The sequence below is a fragment of the Protopterus annectens genome, chromosome 5.part0 (assembly GCF_019279795.1).
Source record: "Protopterus annectens isolate FY-2018-M chromosome 5.part0, PAN1.0, whole genome shotgun sequence".
Classification (NCBI taxonomy): domain Eukaryota; kingdom Metazoa; phylum Chordata; order Ceratodontiformes; family Protopteridae; genus Protopterus; species Protopterus annectens.
Window position 1 is genome coordinate 1,479,748,574 of NC_056735.1, and position 21,091 is coordinate 1,479,769,664.

General features: G+C 45.3%; 1 protein-coding gene across 1 annotated transcript in view; it reads right to left on the bottom strand.

Annotated features, from left to right (window-relative positions):
• Window positions 1-21,091, bottom strand: part of IPO5 (importin 5) — a 1,405,185-nt gene that overhangs the window by 369,183 nt on the left and 1,014,911 nt on the right. Inside the window, exon 18 of the mRNA XM_044071309.1 lies at window positions 15,618-15,714. Within this exon, the coding sequence (XP_043927244.1) occupies window positions 15,618-15,714 (97 nt within the window). The remainder of the gene's footprint in view (window positions 1-15,617; window positions 15,715-21,091) is intronic.

The window sequence follows — 21,091 nt, forward strand, 5'->3', positions numbered from 1 at the left end:
TGTGAATATCCACTTCCCTTAAAGGTACAGCACTCCCTTATACGGTTCTAGCATGTCGAGTGGTAGATTACTGGCGTCGTCTCCAGTTCAGCTGGTCAATCTGGGTATCTTGAGACAATGCTACAATTGTCTCATGTACACAGACAACCCTCTCCTCCTCCCAACAAACACAAATACATGTGAGAGATGCAACTATATAGCCAAACTGGAGGCTGAACTCTCTCAACTCAAGGCTGGCATGACCAGACAGGAGGAGATTGCAACCACACACACAACAATCCCAGTCCCACATAGACCTACCACAACTGCAAACCAAACACATAAAAACACAAAGACATACTCGGAGGCTCCAATAAAAAACTTACCAAAACAGAGGCTCCCAAAGCAGACACCCAAAAATCCACCACCTCAAAACAAAACACATGCAACACATACTTCAATAAATCAGTGTGTCAACCAATCACAGCCCTTAAGGCCAAACACCTTGCCTGATACACCAGTAATAGGTGACTCTATAGTCAAGACACACTGATGTCCCGCTGACCAGGCTGAACAAGGAGAAGGTGACTGTGAGCTGTCCATCGGGAGCTAGGATCCGCCACATAACACACGCACTCAAGTCACTCCAAAGCAAGTACAAATATGACTCCGTCATTGTCCATGCTGGTGGGAATGACCCGAGACGTACCACCCTGGACTACATGGAGAGAGACAGAGGAGCTCTCCGATTATGTAGCCCAGGCTGGTATGACCCTGACCCTGAGCAGCATCTTGCCCTCACCAAGAATGATACCACAATACAAAGACAAGATGATCAGCTTTAACAATTGGCTCAAGTACTGGTGTCATTCTAAGGGGATCCAATGTCTGTTTGCCTGGGATGACATGTTGGACAAGCCACGCTGCTTCGCAAGGGATGGCTTACACCTGTCACCACTGGGCTTCCGGATATTGGCTAAGGCTCTTGCCACCCCCATAGTGCCTTTTTTAGGCAGGCTCAAAAGACAAACCCACCTCCTTAGAAAACAATAATGGAAAAAAACTAAGGGTAATGCTGCTCAACGCCAGAAGTCTAAATCTCAAGATGCAGGCACTTGATGCACTCCTCAGCATGGAGAACATCGACGTCTGTGCAGTAACTGAAACCTGGTTAAAGGCTCCTGAGAGCACCCCAGTGCTACCAGGCTATACCTCGTATCATGCTTTTCGGCCCCAAAACCCGGGCCGAACCACAAAGGGAGGGGGAGTGTCCATATTCATCAAGGACACCCACAATTCCAGGTTAGTAGCAACACATGAAGCATCAGAGACCATACAGGTGCAAATAACCATAGGCAAAACTGCTATACAACTGGTAGAATGTTACAGACCACCCTCCCAATCTCAAGAACTCCACTCAGCCTTCCTGAAGACATTGGAGGATATGAATGCATCACAAAATACCATCATACTGGGAGACTTCAACTACCCAAACATAGATTGGTTACATTATTCTAGCCCTAATACCCTAGCCCAAAGGTTCCTGGAATTCATAAATTCAAATGCACTGGAACAATTAGTCACCTCTCCCACTAGGGGAGATAATATACTAGACCTGATCATCACAAACATGGGGACAAAATGCTCCACACCGGAAGTATACCCCTCACTAGTGAGATCTGACCACAAACTAATCACCCTGGATATACATATCCCACCTCCACCCCCAGCACAAAAGACCACAGTGAAAAACTTCTCAAAAGCAGACTTCACTCAAGACTGAGATGGTATCCTTTAAGCCCACTGTGCCAGTGGATACCACATCCCACAATGCCGAATACTTCACAAATGCTTTCTATGGACATCTCTCCAAGAATGCATGGATCATGCAATCCCAAACAAATCCAAGTCCCTCTCCACCAAAGGTAAGCGTCCTGTCTGGTGGACCTCAGCCATAAACAAATTGTATAACAAAAGAAGGAAGCTACTGCACGTCAGAGCAAAATCCCATGAAGGGAAGACATCTCTGATCAACATTAGCAGAAAACTACGTTCTCTCATAAAAACATCCAAGGCCAACTTTGAGAGAAAAATCGCTAAGGACACTAAAGATAACCACAAAGCCTTCTTCAGCTATGTTAGAAACCTGGGTGGAAACCCTCAGATATGCTCAGAGTTGGTTCACAACAATAAAAAATACACTGAACCCACAGATATTGCCAACATTCTGGCTGACAGGTTCACTGCAAATTTCTCCCCTCCTTCACACCCAAAAGAAGAAATACTTATCCCAGCTGAATGTAATCTCCCTGTCATCTCAGATGTCCAAGTGAGAACCGCCCTAAACAAAGCAAAAAACACAGCATCAATGGGACCTGACGGTATCCCGGGTTGCGTGTTAAGTGAACTCCAAGAGGAGCTAAACCCACACATAAAAATGCTATTTAACCTTAGCCTTACTTCGGGATATGTACCTGAACACTGGCGTACAGCAACAGTGGTCCCACTCCACAAGGGGGGTGCCTCTACAGACCCTGGAAACTACCGCCCCATAAGCTTAACCAGCCTGGTCTGCAAAGCTATGGAAAGAATCATTATGGAACTCAAACAGAGACATAGGGGACCTACAGACACTTGACCCCACCCAGTTCGGCTTTGTAAAGAGCAGATCCTGCCTTTTAAACCTGGTTGACTTTTTCGAAACAGTCACTAGAGCCATTGACGAGGGCAAAGCAGTCCATACAGCATACCTGGACTTGGCTAAGGCCTTCGACAATACCCCACTCAGGCATCAGATAAGCTCAACAGCTTAAAAGTAAACCCTTATGTCACTAGATGGGTTGCAAACTGGCTAAAGGACAGAACCCATAAAGTTAAAATCGCTGGAGCAATGTCAGACTCAAAGCCAGTCAAGTGGTGTCCCACAGGGATCTGTCCTGGGACCCCTCTTGTTCGGCATTTATTTGTCAGATGTTAAAGCAAACACGGGACGGCTGTGGCTGACAAAGTTCGCAGATGACTGCAAACTAGGCGCCATAGTCGATACACCAGCAGACACACACATCCTACAAAAAGGCCTCACAGAAACTGACAACTGGTGCCGGAGTCACAGCCTTAAACTAAATGCCAAAAAATGTATAATCATCCCCTTTGGGAAAAACAAGTACCCACAAATTATCACAGACAGCAACCCACTGAGTACAGAAAAAGTAACCAGAGACCTAGGGACCCAAGTCGTCAGCGACCTCTCATTTGATACCCACGTTGCCAAAGTGGTTAGAAAAACATTCTACCTTGCACACCTCATGAAGGGATTCACATCCAGATCCAAGGATGTCATTGTACCCCTATATTCCTCCCTCATCAGACCCATGATTGAGTACAATGCCCCATTTGGTATGCACCTCACCCGGCATTTGCAACAGCTGGAGAGACCACAAAAGTACCTCACCAAGAGGATCAAGGGTCTCCAACATATGTCTTATTCTGCCAGACTAAAGAAACTTCAGCTCTATTCAGTAGCATACCGCCTGCTCAGAGGTGATCTCTGCCTGACGTACAAGGCCATGTCCAATCAGGATCTGATGGACATGCTCCACCTCAAAAAACCCAAGTCCATCAGGACCACGAGAGCTAAAGACTTAAACCTCGGCACAAGTATGAATAGGACATGCTGGATGGATAGATTCATAACCCAGAGGCTTCCCATGCTTTGGAACAAGATCCCAGTTCGTATTAGGCAGAGCCCCTCACTGACTCTCTTCAAGAGAAATCTTGATGAGTGGATGGGAGATCGTAAGTTTACCCCAGGGGTCACATCTGTGTCACTGCTAGACAGGGGCACAGTAAACTAATTCTATTATATAAGGGGACCTTCATTGTGTCACTACTAGACAGAGGCACAGTATTCTAAATTTATTCTGTACATTTTTTGTACCATTTCATGGGGTGGCAAAAGCCACATGACTATGGCTAGGCTGACAAATGCCCCAGGGCAGATAGCCTAGTACTATACTATGAAACTACGTGCAGAAAGAAAATGGTGATGTGTTCAAGAACCATAAAAAAAACACTTCAAAACCTACAAAGAAAAGAGGCTACCTGAAATGTGATCTAACAAGACCGCTACTGAAAAGCTTAGAATGCAAAAAGTTGAACAAATGTTTAAACTTAAAGCTAGAGAAGCATCGGCCATTTCTCAGTGCAAGTATATCCATGGCAAATGGAATTTGGCAAGTCAGGAAAACTGCATTACAGGAACATGAGGAGCTGGGAAAGTTCTAAAGCTCCCAAACCACCAGACTGGCTAAAAATCCTGTCGTTTGAAGTGTTTGACCTACAGATAGTAAAACTTTGTAGGCAGCTTACTGTAAGTGTAGATGTTCTAGTGTGGGCGCTGCTGCTGTCATAATATAAAAGGATCTCGGCTACTGACAAACTGACATTTGGCCCATGTTTTAGAGCTGAACACCCTTTCCCCACAGCCAAGCTGATGGTGCCTTAACAGTAATCTTCAAGTATAAGAAATACAGGTGACATCTGTCAGTGCCAGATTTGGTTCTTTTTTTGCTTCCAAGCCGGAGCACATACCATGTCCACATTCAGGTCTGCCGATCTGGGATGCACACTAGAGGAATATAAACCTTCCTTAGGGAATGTGAACAAGGAAAAGAGAAGGATCAACGTACAAGATACAGCAGAAAGATTATATGGGTACTTATCCCAGCCACCTCATAACTCCCACTGCTGTAGAGAAAGGAGAGTGAACTGTACCACCATTCAAACATCTACACTTATGTTAACGTCTATACAAAGTACAGTTTTGTACCTACCATAAATGTAGAAGTGTATACCCTGCTGCAGTCATCACACTTGGGTTATCCTGTCGTCAGGCGGTCCTGCAGTCGGCCTGAATTCCAAAGTCTTGGTCCGGCGTCGGTTGCTGTCGCTTCTTCCCTGACGTCAGTGCGCCAGGGGTATACAAGAGGCATCAGACGCCATTTTCTTCAGTTTTTCTTGCCCCAGATGTCAGGTGCCCCCCCCCCAAAAGGTGGTCAGTAGATAGTACCAATAATAAAAGTTTAGCACAAACAAAACATCCCTCCAGCTATAAGCAAATACACCACAAAGGTTGTATTAGATTTTTAAAGGTATTGAAAGGTTTTAGGTAGGTCAGAGGGGATGGAGGGAGGGTAATCTGGACTGCAGCTAATCTGGACTGCAGCAGGGTATACACTCGAACATCTACATTTATGGTAGGTACAAAACTGTACTATGTTCATCGTGTTACCCTGCTGCAGTCAACACACTTGGGTAGAATCCCAAAGCGAAGGATGGGAGGTGGAGTCAAACAGGGTTAGAGGAGGCTAGAAGGCCCTGCAAAACTGCAGTGGCGAAGCCAGCTCTAGTCTTAGAGTAAAGTGGTAAGTGATGGTGTTTGGTGAAGGTGTGCACTGAGCTACAAGTTGCAGCTTCCAGAATATCCTTGGTTGGCAATCCCCTGAGGAAGGCTTATTATAATGCTGCCCTGGTAGAGTGGGGCCTTATGCTAGCAGGAACTGGTTTTCCATGATGGGTGTAGCAAAAACGTATGCAATGTCCTATCCATTTGGAAATGGTCTGTTTTGAGATAGCCCTTCCTTGTGATGCTGTAGCATAGGATACAAAAAGTTGGTCAGATTTTCTGAAAACCTTAGTTTTATCCAAGTAGTAACGTAGTTGCCTGTGAATGTCCAAGGAATGCAGAAGTCTTTCTCCTTTGTTCTGTGGATTTGTGGGTAAATGGATGGTTTGATTTAGAGCCACACTGGATATCACCTTTGGCATAAAGGAGGGGTTAGTTCGCAGAGAAACTCCGTCTTGATGAAAAATGAGGAAAGGCTCTACTGCCATTAGTGCCTGTAGCTCTGAGACTCTTCTGGCTGAAGTAATTGCTAGCAGCAGGACAGTCTTCCATGATATAAACTTTAAGTCATCTGAGAAAGCTGGCTCAAAAGGTGGTAGCGCAAGTTTTTCCAGAACAAAATTGAGGTCCCAAGTTGGTGTTGGCACTCTCCTGGGAGGCCTAATGTTTTTGGCCCCTCTGAGATACTGCCTTAGAAGTGGATGTGAAAATAAGGGAGGATCCGTGTTGTAGTGAGCTGAAATAGCTGAGGCGTGGATTTTAATAGATGGAAAAAAAAAGTCCTTTGTGTAACATCTCAGTTAAATATTGCAGAATCTGAGGTATGTCTGGCTGAAGGGTATTTTGGCCTTTAGCTTGGTTCCAGGCGCAAAATCTTTTCCATTTGTCTGAGTAGGCTTTCCTGGTGCTGGGCCTCCTGGCCTCCAGAATAACATCCATAACAGCTTGTGAAAGAGGAGCTGGCTGGTTGCTTAGGTGATATGCCATGCAGCCAAATTTAAGGTTTTGAACTGACTGTGCAGAATCTGACTGCCTTGCTGTGTGAGCAGATGAGGAATTTGTGGTAAAATAAATGGTGGACCCTGGGCCATGTTCCTTAATAGTGGGTACCAGTGCTGGCGTGGCCAGTCTGGGGCAATGAGCATCATTCAGGGTCTCTCCATCGTGACTTTCAGCAGCACCTTTGTGAGAAGGGGCAATGGAGGAAAGGCATATACTGTCAGCATTTTCCAGCTGAATGAGAGTACGTCCACTTTCCAAGCTTGATGGTGAAATGTCCTTGTGCAAAATTTTGATAGCTGATAGTTTTGGAGGTTGGCAAACAGGTTATGTCTGGGCGCCCCCATTTTTGAGTTATCATTGCAAATACTTGTGGATCCAATTTCCACTCGTGGGGATCCATGATGTTTCGCTTAGGTCGTCTGCCAATGTGTTCTTTTTCCCTGGCAGGAATTGAGCTTGTAATTGAACTTGGTAAGCCAGTGCTGTGTTCCACAAGGTCATTGCTTGCCTGCATAGAGGGTAGGAGTGTGTACCCCCTTGTTTATGTACCACATTACTGTGGTGTTCTGTCCTTATTATAAGCTGTCCTGGATGTAAGAGGTCCTTGTAGGCTGTCAAGGCATTCTGTACAGCTAGCATTTCTTTTTGATTGATGTGCAGATTCCTTTGATCTGCAGTCCATATGCCTTGAACGCACCGTCCTGCCATGTGTGCCCCCCAGGCATAGTCCAATGCATCTGTTGTCATAGTTTGCCTGGCTGGGGGTAAGGTGAAAGGCTGACCCTTGTTGAGGTGACATGCCTGTGACCACCATAGAAACTCCTGTTGAAGGCAGGGAATGAGAGGTATCATTGTTTCCAAGCTGTGGCTGTGCTGAGTCCATACGCTTTTTAGGTACCATTGTAATTTCCTCGTATGCAGTTTTGCAAATGGTATTGGTATGCAAGATGCCATGAGGCCCAAGGCCTGCAGAATTTTTCTTGCAGGGAGTTGGGTCTTTGTTGCCATTGTTTTGAAGTATCGAGTTAGTTGTAGTGGTTTGCTTGGCGTCGGACAAGCCATCTGGGCCGTTGTATTCAAGCTGGCACCCAGGAATGTCATTTTGTGAGGGCACTAGTTTTGATTTCTTTTCGTTCACTGTGTATCCTAGGCAACTTAGAAGGTGTTTTACAAAAGCCAGATGTTGTAAGAGAATGTCCTTGCTTTCGGCTTGGATGAGGCAGTCGTCCAGGTATGGGTATATTTGAATTCCTCTGTCTGCAGTATGCAATTACTGGTGCCAGGCATTTTGTGAAGACCCTGGGTGCAGTAGATAAGCCAAAGGGCAGTGCAGAGAATTGGTAATGGGTTGAACCTGCAATGAAACGGCGGTATCTTCTGCAATTTTGTCTGATAGGGACATGCAGGTATGCCTCCTTGAGGTCCAACGTTACTAGCCAAGCTTTCTTGCCCAACATGGGAAGAAGTTGCTGTAGTGTTAGCATCTTGAATTTGGGTACTTGCAAGGTGTTTAGAATTGAAAGGTCCAAAATGGGTCTCCAAGCATTGTCCTTTCTGGGGACTAGAAAGAGCCTCGAGTAAAATCCTTGGCCTTGCTCCTGTGTAGGTACCAGTTGAATGGCTCTCATGTCCATGAGAGCTGTAATTTGTTTTTGTGCCTCTGCCCATTGATTTTGTGGCAGGTTTGGCATTCCTTTTATCCTTGGCAAGGTGTGGAAATGGAATCTGTATCCTTGTGAGACAATGTCTAGGACCCATTTGTCCTTTGTGACTATGCTCCAGTTGTCTGTAAAAAATGCTAATTTTCCTCCCAAGGGAGCTGCCAAGAGAGTTTTGCTCGGCAGTTTGAGGTTTAAGTCATTGTGTTTGCCTTCTAGTAGTTTGGGACCTGTCTTCTCCTCCCTTCTGTGTTGCAGTGCCCCATTGGCGAGGTTTGTAAGGGATTTGTGCTTGCCCTCTGCCCCTTGGGCGCCTGTATTTACCCCTCTGTGGTCTGTCAGAAGCTGGAAAGGACCAATTTTTTGTTGGCCAATTTATGCTGAAGCGTGGGGGTTGTACCTGTAAGAAATCTTTGACCGTCTGCATAGATTTTGCCTTATCCTCCATTTTCTTTAAAACCTCTTCAGCTTTAACCCCAAATAAGACATCCTGCTGTAAGGGTGCATCTAGTTCATAGGCAGATACTAGGCCATCTGCCCTAGGGCAATTATAAGCCTAGCCAGTGTGTATTTGGCTTCCGCCTCCCTATTAGATTAGCCTACTGTGCCTCTGTAAATTAGGTCACAGAAGGCACCCTTTTAAGATTAGTTTACTGTGCCTCTGTCTAGCAGGGACACAGAAGAGATCCAAGGGGTGAATTTGCGATTTCCCATCCACGCGTCCAGATTTCACTTGAAGAGGGTCAGCAAGGGGCTATGTCTAACATGAATTGGGATTCTATTTCAGAGTGAGGAGAGCCTCTGGGAAATGAATCTGTTCCTCCAGCATGTCCTATTTATTTTTGTGCTGAGGTTTAGGTCCCTGGAGTGTGTAGCTCTAAGGGACATGGATTTTTTGAGGTGGAGCATGTCCATTAATTCTGGGTTTGACATGGCTCTGTACGTCAGGCACAGATAGCCTCTGAGTAGGCGGTAAGCAACTGAGTAGAGCTGGAGTTTCTTTAGTAGAGCTGCATAGGACATCTGTCTGTAGCCCATGATCCTCTTGGTGAGGTACTTTTGGGGTCTCTCCAGTTGCTGCAGGTGTCGGGTAAGGTACATCCCAAAAGGGGCATTGTATTCAATTATGGGCCTTATGAGTGACGAGTAGAGGGGCACAATGACCTCTCTTGATCTAGATGCAAACCCTTTCGTGATAAGGTGGGCTATACAGAAGGTCTTTCTAACCACTTTGGCAACGTGATTATCAAAGGAGAGATTACTATCTACGTTGGTTCCCAAATCTCTAATTACTTCTTCCGTACTTAATGGATTACCACCTATGTGGTAATTTGTAGGCACCTTGTTTTTCCCAAAGGGGATGACTATGCACTTTTTAGCATTTAGCTTGAGGCCATGGCTCTGGCACCAAGCATCCGTCTCTGAGACCCTTTTGGAGGATGCTTGTGTCAGCTGGAGATTCAAATATGGCCCCCAGTTTGCAGTCATCTGCAAACTTTGTCAGCCATAATCCCCCCGTGTTAGCCTGAACCTCAGAGAAGTATATACCGAACAAGAGATGTCCCAGAACTGAGCCCTGTGGGACGCCACTTGTAACTGGTTTGGATTCGGACATGGCACCTGCGATTCTGACCATGTGGGTTCTCTCTCTGAGCCAGTTTGCAACCCATCTTGTGATATAGGGGTTGATATTTAAGCTGGTAACTTATTTATGATGCTAGAGTGGGGTATTGTGTCGAAGGCTTTTTCGAGGTCCAGGTAGGCTGTGTGGACTACCTTGCCCTCATCTATGGCTTTGGTAACCGTTTCAAAGAAATCAACTAGGTTTAAGAGGCAAGATCTGCCCTTAAAGCCGAATTGGGTAGGGTCCAGTGTCTGGAGGCTCCCAATGTCTATGTTTACGAGTTCCATGATAATACGCTCCATAGCTTTACAGACCAGACTAGTCAGGCTTATGGGGCGATAGTCTTCAGGGGGTCAAAAGTAGTAACTTTGCTTTAACATGATCAGGCAGAGTTTGTTCCTTTAACCAAGCATGCCTACGTATAACAGACCCAGTAACAGCTGCTCTACAGGAAGCTTCCAAGGAATCAAATCCACATTGTAAAGTATGTTTGCCCACCTGTTCAGCTGCATGCAACAGATCCTGCATTTCCTTGAATTCAGACTGTTGAGGGTGCGTGCTCATCTTTTGTTTTATTTGAGACATTAGGAATTGCTGGTATTTAAGCATGTGAAATTGACAATTTAGTGCTCTCATAGCTAGAGTAGATGAGGTGTAAACCTTCTTCCCCCACATATCTAGTGCTCTGGAGTCCCTTTCAGAGGGTACAGGATTTTTAGCCATAGAAGCCTTAGCCCCTTTGGGACCCTGATAGATTGTCTCTGGGTCAGCAACAGGGCTTTTGTAAAGGAATTTGTGAGAGTTAGGCACTATCTGGTTTGGCTGGAGCAGGAGGCAGAGAATCTGGATTTAGACTAGATTCTAAGTAAACATCATCCACAATGTCTAAAACTGGAGGGATAGCAAGTGGTCTGTGCTGGGGGGATTAAATAAACTGAGCCTTTTCTTTGAGTCGGAGTCGTCCTGACCTTCCCAGTGGAAATGTTCCCTCATGGTATGTAAGGTTTCCCCAAAGGAATAGTCTTCAGGGGGAGAAGCTGACGGAACGGAATCTTCAGCATCAGAATCTTCATAAGGGGGAAAGGAGTAATCATGTTCCTCAGAGGAGCCGGAGGAAACAGACACGATCAGAGGAGGCATAATCCTCCTCCTCTTGTCTAGGCCTTTTGTCGGGGGGGAGGGGGGGTTGGGAACCCCTGATTAAAGAAATCAAATCTTCAGCCATTTTAAGCATCTGTTTCTTAGGCATGGGGCCTTGAACTGGAGACTGATGTGCAGTCTTTTTTGGTTTTAGAGGAGTCTTAAGCTTAGCATAAGTATGGTGAGAGTAGTCGGTCTGAAGACGCCTTCTGAAACCAAAGGTGTTTCCACAGCACCGGCTTCTCCTTCTGCAATGTCGTCGGTAGAGCCTAAAGAAAATGGCTGCGTCAGCCTAGAACACTCTGCTTGAGAATCCGAAGCAGTCTGGGGTTCCAATTCTGCGGTCGCCAGGGGCTGTGTAGGCACCTCACTGAAAACCGGAGAACCGGCGGCCAGCCCAGCCGAGGCCTCGGAGTCTGGCTTGGATCTAGGCTGCCTGTCTTTATCTTTGCGTTTTTTTTATGCACGCCGGTAGTCGATTGCTCCGACGGTAGTGTAATTAAATTTCCTACCGAAGTAGTGTTGTGCGAAATCAAAGCATCGCTTTATAGTTCGCTTATTGAACCTAGCACAAAACCAACAACCAGTGACGTCGTGGTCTGGGCCTAGGCAAGGTATACAATAAGAATGAAAGTCCTTATGAGGATTTGCTTCCCACAAGAAATGCAATTGTTAACTTTTTCTGACATCGGACTGAGGCAAGAAAAGGTTCCCCAACGGGGTACTTAGCTTTGAAGACTTCGGACTGAAATTAGATTCGAAAATCTCAGGTGTCGGCCAATCGGCACTTGCAAACTGCTTCTGCTTCGGGCACCGCGCAGCAAGAAAGACTGAAGAAAATGGCATCGGATGCCTCTTATATACCCCTGGCGCACTGACGCCAGGGAAGGAGAGACAGCAACCGACGCTGGACCAAGACTTTGGAATTCAGGCCGACTGCGGGACCGTCTGATGACAGGATAACCCAAGTGTGATGACTGCAGCAGGGTAACACAATGAACATCTGTACTGCATTCTTTGTGGTTTGTCACTGCTGCAGTCGTAACAGAGAATATGCCCAAATATTATGTAATCAAGTACGGGGTGGCTAATTCACTGTTCACTTCAGGACAGGACAGGCAACTCCAGACTTTGCCCTAGACACATTCCATTCAATGTGTACTGCTCTGTGAACAGAGGACCAAGCCGGTTCTTCCAGAATGCCCTGGGTGCTCAACTTTCAGGAATGCTGTGATATCTGCAATGCCTCATGCTTAACAGGGTCTAACTTTCATAAATAACTTGCAGTGGATTTTATATCAAAAGCTAATGTGATGTGCTAGCCACTTTTGATATTTTGTTTGGTCACTGGTTTGCTTTATGCAAAAGAAAGAGTCCATCCAACTTACAGCAAGCTTTAGTTCAAACTCCTCTAGAGCTTTCTGTAAAGGTCTAGATACTAACACCATTCTGGAAGCAGCTACCTGGTCCTCTGTGCACACCTTCACCAGACACTATACACTGGACCACATCTCTAGGACCAGAGCAGCATTTTCCAGGGCTATCCTGCATGGGCTTCTGGAATCCTCATCTAGACCACCTCCCAGCCAACAATGAGCTTTTGTACTTACCCACTAGTGAATACTGCAACACTGGAATAGAAGGAAATAGAAATGTTGTGTAAATTCTAACCATAACCATAGATGTCCTCTTCCATGTTGCAGTATTCATTCCCTCCCTCCAACCCCCTGCTCTGCTTGCACTTGCTCTCCTCGGCTCCTATACAGGCTATGCCATCAGGACTGGCTCAGTCTGTGGCTCGTTGGTTCTGAGGACTGGGGCAGAGACGTCACACTTATGGCCCACATACCTGCCAACACATCTGACGCACCATCAGGGACCGGAAAAGCTTTGGAAATGTGGCCGAACAAGCTGAAGGGAAAGAAGGGTAAAACCCCACTAGTGAATACTGCAACACTAAGGACATCAAAAGTGATCCTGCTTTTTTAAGGGAGCCCAAGTGCTACTGAGATTTTGACATTTCTCCCATGACAGGACCAGTGAAGCAGCAGGTCAGTGTCATCTTTCTTGTCAAACTCTACAAAAGGAAATCTGACAGTAAGCTCCTCTTCAGAATCAAGAGTCGCTCTTAGGGATGACCTCATACCTCTTCTTGGGAGGAGGAACTCCAGACCAGCTGTTCTGACTGTGGTTGCAGGCTACACAGAAAATGAAGGAAACCCTGAGTCAACGCAGCCCAATCCTGGGAATGAGCCTGGCTCGGGTTATGATAGGCAGACCTACTCACAAACAGGGCCTGGTACTGTCTTAGGTAGACAAGTGACCATAGTGGAATCGGGAATCCTACGTAGACTTCCCTGGATTCTTACTAGAAAATGATAAAGCCTTCTCTAGCTACAACTGGTTATTCCACACTCAGTTTAATAACCAAATGACTCTGGCACAGGGAGTAGAATCTGATAAGGAGAATAGTGCCTAATCTTGGGCCTGGGAGGATGAGCTAGGGGGCTGCTTGAATACTACCATGGAAACAGCACCCTTGCACCTCAGGGTCTCAAACTAAAATGAAAGTTATTTGGTCACCTTTGTCTTTACTACTGATTTATATCTTTTCTAAAGTGGATGTCTACTATAACCCTGCTGCTGTTAGTTGGCAGACATGCCAAATAACTTCTACAGGGCAGAGTGTGCTTACCCTTAAACACAAAGGGTTAGCTATCTTCTCTTTATGCTCTTCAGACAAAAGGCCCTATTCTGCAACTGACACTTGCAAAGCAAGCTTGGTATTCTCTCAAATGCAGACCAAACACAACACCCTTCATACCTGTAATCAGTCTCTGATTTCTAACAAATAACTAGAGAATCAAAGAACCTAAAAAAAGCTTCTTTAAGGGGGTACTTACACTGTGTTCTTAAGATGTATAGCCTGGACTGACTGCCTGCAACTCATGTGGGATTTCACCAGTAACACAGATCTCAGTTATGAAACACAGGGACCCCTTGAGCAAACAAAAATCAATTACATGTTTGCCCACCACACAAAAAGCAAGCTATGTTTTCATCCAGGACTGTCAGCAGTGATGCCCTGTATGAGAACTTCACCCTGATATTTAAATATGTGCACTTGGCAATCACTTTACACTGCAGGGACAAGATGCAGCCCCCCCCCAAAAGGAGACAGACTCTACAAGCTTACTGGGGAAGTGTAATTCTGGAACCAGCTTGGATCCTACGACAGGCTCCAAGTAATGTTAGCTGTGATGTACATGGCTAGGCATCTTTCTGGACCTTGCATTGAGCCCAGCTTTATTTAAAGTTGGTAGCTGGCAATTGGGGTTTAAGGATGCCAATTCAAAAGTACCCTCAAAGGTGAGAAAGATGGGTAGTGTTGCTAGCGTTTTGGGTTCTTTTACACTAAATGCAGATCTCTCTCAGATGCACTGACTTCCTAGTCTTAAATTACCAATAAGACACCCCTCAGACAAAAGCCTGAACAGCCTACAAAGATTATCTGGGATGAGGACACCTTCTCCCTAGATTTACTTTATAAGAAGGGGAATTTCCACTTACTAATTCCTGTAAGTCAAAGAGTATGCTTGACAAAACAGCACATGTTAGGCATTAGTCACAGGCCAGGCCATGAAATGAGTCTGTGAACCTTGCACAAACAGCCACAGATGGTCACTAAGGGGGGTACCTGCACCTGTGCCTTGCACCTTCTCTGAAAGTGATTTACCATACCAAAAGTATTCCTCTCAAACTCAGACTTTCTGGGTGGTCGTTCAGCAAAGATCAGAATATCTGAAGAGTCAAAAGTTCGCTAGCACAATCCATGAAGAGTGGCTTTTGTGGATGTCTGAGCCTACATCTGGCCTGGATAACATGGTGTCCTACAAGAAATGTGAAACTTACTGCATGAGCAAAGAATAAATCCAGTCTTCCTACAAGCCATTTATACATCTAAACAGAGACAATACTGGGTTTGCTCCAAAAAAGAGGAAGATGATGATCCCTACCAGAACCAGGAGACTCTTGTGGGACTTCCCTGTTTTTGTTTTAAACTACAAATTTCTTTGGTTACTCATATTGCGTTTTTGTTTCAGACCAGAGGCTGGTAACTAGCTTGTACAAAAGTCTCATTTTTTCTGTCAAAGGGCTATACAGTCTACATGCTTAAGTAAAGTATGTTCAAGAGAGACACTCCTCCAAACAATAAAGCATGAGTGGAACCATTTAGTCAGAATGTGCCCCCCCCCCCCCCATACTGAACCATTTTACTAGGAAAGTCGGATCACAGAAAAAAATGACAATTCCAATACAAATTGTTAAAATCTGTAGCAAACAGTCAATGTAAAATATTTTCCATTCTATACATTTCTGAAATAAGTATCAAACCTGTGTACTTTGTTCTACAAAAGCACCTTAGAGAGAGATGGGACAAACTTAATCACTTTGTTGTGGCAAAAAGTACAAAAGAATGGAGTGTCCCCACTTCTATACCCTGTTGACCTCACATTGGCTAACTAGTTTATCCCTACGGTATGACTATTTAAATTCCTGTCGGGGATCTCTTCCCTCCTTGTTCTGCAATGAGTGATATCCAGCTGTAATAACTGACTGCAATTCAAAGGAATTAAAGCCAGAGAACGAACCACTGTAAGGATATGAAAAGGGACGAGATACCCCTCAACACAAACGACAGGGTCAAGATTCAAAACCATCAAAAAACATTGCTACACTATAAATCAGCAGAAAAACTGAACTCACCAATACAAGAATCAAAGAGATAAAAAAGCCAAATAAAGGATATCATCATGAAAATAGAACTTCAGCAAAGGTACCATCAGCTTCACAACTTGTTCAGTGTATTCCACAAAACCTTCCTTCAATTCTTTTGCATAGCAAACCTACAAAGCATGGGAGAGAAAATTAAATGAGAATATAAACTTAGCATGAATCTTCTGCATAATTTTCCCCATACTACAGAGTTTTCACCACACCTGAAGTTTTTCTGAATAATCACGTGAAGTGACAACTGTAACCATATTTTCTACCAAGATTGTAATATGTTAAAAAGTAGTTTTGTACCTACCATAAATGTAGATGTTCGAGTGCTAATACAGCTGCAGTCATAACAGATGGGTTCTCCTGCCGTCAGGCGGGTCCTCGATCGGCCGAATTCCAAAGTCTAGGTCCGGCGTCGGTTGTCGTCGCTTCTTCCCTGACGTCAGTGCAACAGGGGTATAAAGGAACCAGCAGCCATTTTCTTCAGTTTTTCTTGCCCCAGATGTCAGGTGCCCCCCAGAAGGAAGGCAATACATAAATTTGTGTAATAATGCAGTGCAATATAATCAAAATACAGTAGTTGCAAGCAAATACATCATAAATGAATACCCCAATCAGGTTGTATGAGGATGTGTTAGCCTATAAGCCTGTCCCAAGAGGGGAAGGAGGGAGGGAAACCTGGACTGCGGCTGTATTAGCACTCGAACATCTACATTTATGGTAGGTACAAAACTGTACTATGTTCATCGTGCATACAGCTGCAGTCATAACAGATGGGTAGAATCCCAAAGCTAAGAAAGGGGTGGGTAGGCACTAGGTGGAACTAGGTGGAGCCAAAATGCCCTGCAAGACTGCAGTGGCAAAGCCTGCTCTAGATTTTGAGTATAATGGTAGGTTGTAGTGCTTGGAGTTCTGTGCATACCTTCTCCAAGTGGCTGCTTCCAAAATATCCTTGGTAGGAACTCCTCCGAGGAAGGCTGCAGAGGTGGCTGTGGCCCTGGTGGAATGAGTTCTAATGCCCGTAAGTACAGCTTTGCTATGAAAGGAACAGCAAAAGCGTATGCAGTGGGCTATCCATTTTGAGATTGCCCGTTTGGAAATTGGCTTTCCTTGATCTCCTACCGCATAGAACACAAAGAGCTGTTCTGATTTTCTGAAAGGCTTTGTTCTGTCCAAATAATAACGTAGTTGTCTGGATGTCCAAGGAATGTAGTAATCTCTCCCCTTTGTTTTGAGGATTAGGATAAAAAGTAGGTAAATGTATGGCCTGATTTAAAGCTACCCTGGATACCACTTTAGGCATAAAGGACGGATTGGTTCGTAAGGAAACTCTGTCCTGATGGAAGATGATAAAAGGCTGGACAGCCATGACAGCCTGTAGTTCTGAAACTCTACGAGCTGAGGCGATAGCCAGAAGGAAAGCTGTTTTCCAGTACAAATATTGCAAATCTGATGAGGCAGCTGGCTCAAAGGGAGGCAAGGTCAGTTTTTCCAGAATGAAATTGAGATCCCAAGCAGGTATTGGTTGTTTCCTTGGAGGTCTTAAATTCTTAGCCACTCTGAGGAACTGTCTTAAGAGAGGGTGAGAGAATAAAGGTGGATCAGTGTTGTATTCTGCAGAAATGGCTGAGGCATGGATTTTGATGGAGGAGAATGACAGTCCACTGCTTAGCAGTTCAGCCAAATATTGTAGTATTTGAGGTAAATTCAGTTTTCCCGGATCCTGGCCCTTTTTCTCATTCCAGACAAAAACGTTTCCATTTTGCGGAGTAAGTTTTTCTAGTTGATGGCCTTCTGGCCTCCAAAATGACATCCTGCACCTCCTTGGAGAGTGGGGCCTGTTGTGATGCTAAGGAATCTTCCATGCGGCTAGATTGAGTGTTTTTAGCTGGCTGTGAAGACTTTTGAAGCTGTGCTGAGTTAGAAGAAGAGGCATTAGAGGCAGGGTCCATGGTGGGGAATGCGTCAGGCTCCTCATGAGTGGGTACCAGTGCTGCCTTGGCCAGTCCGGAGCAATGAGAATCATCTTTGGTCTGTCTGCTCTGGTTTTCAATAGAACTTTGGGCAGCAGAGGAAGAGGTGGGAAGGCATAAACTGTCATTGATGTCCAACTGAAAGAGAGGGCGTCCACTCTCCAGGCCTTTGGATGGAAAATCCTTGAGCAGAATTTTGTCAATTGATGATTTTTGTGGGAGGCAAAGAGATCTATGGCTGGCCTTCCCCATTCTTGGATTATTTCTGTAAAAACTTTTGGATGCAATTTCCATTCGTGTGGATTTGTCATATTCCTGCTTAGGTGGTCTGCCAGCGTGTTTTCCTTGCCTGGCAAGTACTGTGCTTGTAGTCCCATTTGTAAGTCCATGGCCATGTTCCAAAGTGACATGGCCAGTCTGCATAGGGGGTAAGAATGTGTTCCTCCCTGTTTATGTACCACATAACTGTGGTGTTGTCCGTTCTTATCAATAGTTGACCTGGTTGAAGAAGGTCCTTGAAAGCTATAATAGCATTTATTACTGCTAGCATTTCTTTTTGATTGATGTGAAGGTGCTTTTCTTTTTGGGACCATTTGCCCTGAATGCACCGATCTGTCATGTGCGCCCCCCAGGCATAGTCCGAGGCGCCTGTTGTGATGACTTGATTTGCTTGAGGATTGCTGAATGGAAGACCAGTGTTTGTTTGACATGCTTGAGCCCACCACAGAAATTCTTTTTGCAGACATGGAATTAGTGGTATTATTGTTTCCAAACTGTGGCTGTGTTGAGACCATATGTTTTTCAGGTACCATTGTAGTTTCCTCATATGCAGCTTTGCACATGGGATTAGTAAGATGCAAGATGCCATGAATCCCAGAGCCTGCAGGATTTTCCTTGCAGTCAGCCTGGTGCAATTTGCTAGTGTTCTGAAGTATTGAATTAGTTGCCCCTGCTTCTCTGATGTGAGGTAGGCCACCTGGGTGTTTGTGTCCAAATTGGCACCCAGGAAAATTATCTTCCGAGAGGGTATTAGCCTTGATTTCTTTTTGTTGACTGTGTATCCCAGAGAGTTCAACAACATTATTACATAAGCCAGATGTTTCAGAAGAATGTGCTTGCTGTCCGCTTGGATCAGGCAGTCGTCCAAATAGGGGTATATTTGTATCCCTTGAAGTCTGCAGTAGGCAATAACTGATGCCAGGCATTTCGTGAATACTCTGGGCGCAGCAGATAAGCCAAAGGGCAATGCAGAGAATTGATAATGGGTTGAACCTGCAAGAAATCTGAGGTACCTTCTGCAATTTTGTCTGATTGGGACATACAGGTATGCCTCCTTGAGGTCCAATGTTACCAGCAAAGACTCCTTGCCCAGCATGGGAAGAAGTTGCTGTAGAGTGAGCATCTTGAATTTTGGTAAGAGTAGAAATGTGTTTAGGATGGATAGGTCCAAAATAGGTCTCCAATCTTTTCCCTTCCTTGGCACCAGAAATAGCCTGGAATAAAAACCTTGACCTTGTTCGTGCGTAGGTTCCTCTTGAATAGCTTTCATGTTTATGAGATCTGTAATTTGCCTTTGTGCCTCTGCCCTTTGATTGTGTGGCAGGTTTGGCATGCCTCTCATTTTTGGAAGGGTGTGAAAATGGAATTTGTAGCCTCTGTTTATAATGTCCAGGATCCATTTGTCCTTTGTGACAATATGCCAATTTTTTGAAAATAATGCCAGCTTTCCTCCTAAGGGGGCTGCCATTTGAGACTTGGTTGGCATGCAAAGGGGAAAGTCATTGGGTTTGCTTTCTGAAAGATTGCGAGTTATCCTCACCACCTCTTTGTAGGAGCTTGCCATTGTCTGCCTCTAAACTATCCTTGGGATTGTCCTCTGCCCCTCTGGCGCCTGCATCTGCCTCTTTGGGGTCTGTCCGTGGCAGGAAAGGACCAGTTTTTGGAAGGCCAAGTTCTACTAAAACGTGGGGGTTGTACCTGTAGAAATTCTTTCACAGTTTGCATTGATTTTGCCTTTTCCTCCATTTTCCTTAAAACCTCCTCAGCATTAGCACCAAATAGTACATCCTTTTGAAGGGGGGCGTCTAGTAATTTAGCTTTGACATGATCAGGCAAGGCTTGTTCCTTGAGCCAGGCATGCCTATGTATGACTGATCCTGTAACAGCAGCTCTACATGAAGCCTCTAGAGCATCAAAACCACATTGTAAGGTATGCTTGCCCACTTGTTCTGCACTATGCATCAAATCCTGCAACTCCTTCAGGTCTGGTTGTTCAGGTTGTGACATTTTACTTTTCAATTGTGATAAAAACTGTTGGTATTTTAGCATATGAAACTGACAGTTTAAGGCCCTCATGGATAAGGTAGCAGAGGTATATACCTTTTTCCCCCACCTTTCTAAGGATCTGGAATCTCTCTTGGAAGGTAATGGATTTTTAACAATGGTGGCCTTAACTCCCTTGGGGCCCTGTGAGATGGTTTCTGGGTCAGCAGCATGGCTTTTGTATAGAAACTGGTGTGAGTCAGGAACCCTGTAGTACCTGTCAGGCTTAACTGGAGCTGGAGGTAGAGAGTCCGGGTTAAGGCAGGCCTCCGAGTAAACATCATCTAGGATGTCAAAGACAGGAGGTATAGCCAGAGGCCTGTGCTGAGGTAGCAAGAGAAATTCCCTGAGCCTTTTCTTGGAATCTGAATAATCTTGGCCTTCCCAGTGGAAGTGTTCCCTTAAGGTATGCAAAGCTTCCCCAAATGAGTAATCCTCAGGGGGGGATACAGAAAGGATGGATTCCTCCGCATCAGAGTCTTCAAAAGGGGAGTAAGAGTGTTCCTGATCATCAGAGTGCTCTGAAATAATGGAGCCCTGATCAGAGGAGGGGGAATCTTCCTCCACTCTGGGCCTTTTGTCCGGTGGGGGCTGAGAACCTCTGATAAGAGTAATTAAATCCTCAGCCATTTTAAGCATCTGCTTCTTAGGCATGGGGCCTGGAGATGGGCCCTGTGTAGCTGGTCTCAGAGTGCATGGTTGCTTTAGACTTAGTGAAAGTCTTGATGGAGAAAGAGGAGGAAGGTCTGAAGACACCTTGAGTGGAGGTGGACCTGTACACATTCTGAGTTTCAACGCCAACAGTGGCTTCGGTATCAGTAGTCGGGGTGTGGGCCGAGGAGCCTGCGACCTCGGGTACAGGAGACACGGTCAAAGAAGTGTCGTCGGTAGTCAGGGGCTGCGTAGGTGCCTCGCTGAGAACCGGACCACGTGTAGTCAGCTTTGGCGGTGCCGGCAGAGGCCGCGGACCTCATGTGTCAGTCCTTATCTTTTCGTTTTTTTTAGACAAAACCGGAGTCGGAGTATCCGACAACATAGTATAGTTAAATGCTTTCCCAAAATAATGCTGGGCGAACTCCGCCCGACGCTTAATAGTGCGTTTGTTGAATGTAGCACAAAAGCGACAGACTGAGACGTCGTGGTCTGGGCCTAAACAAGGTATACAGAGGGAATGGAAATCCTTATGCAGTATTTGCTTCCCACA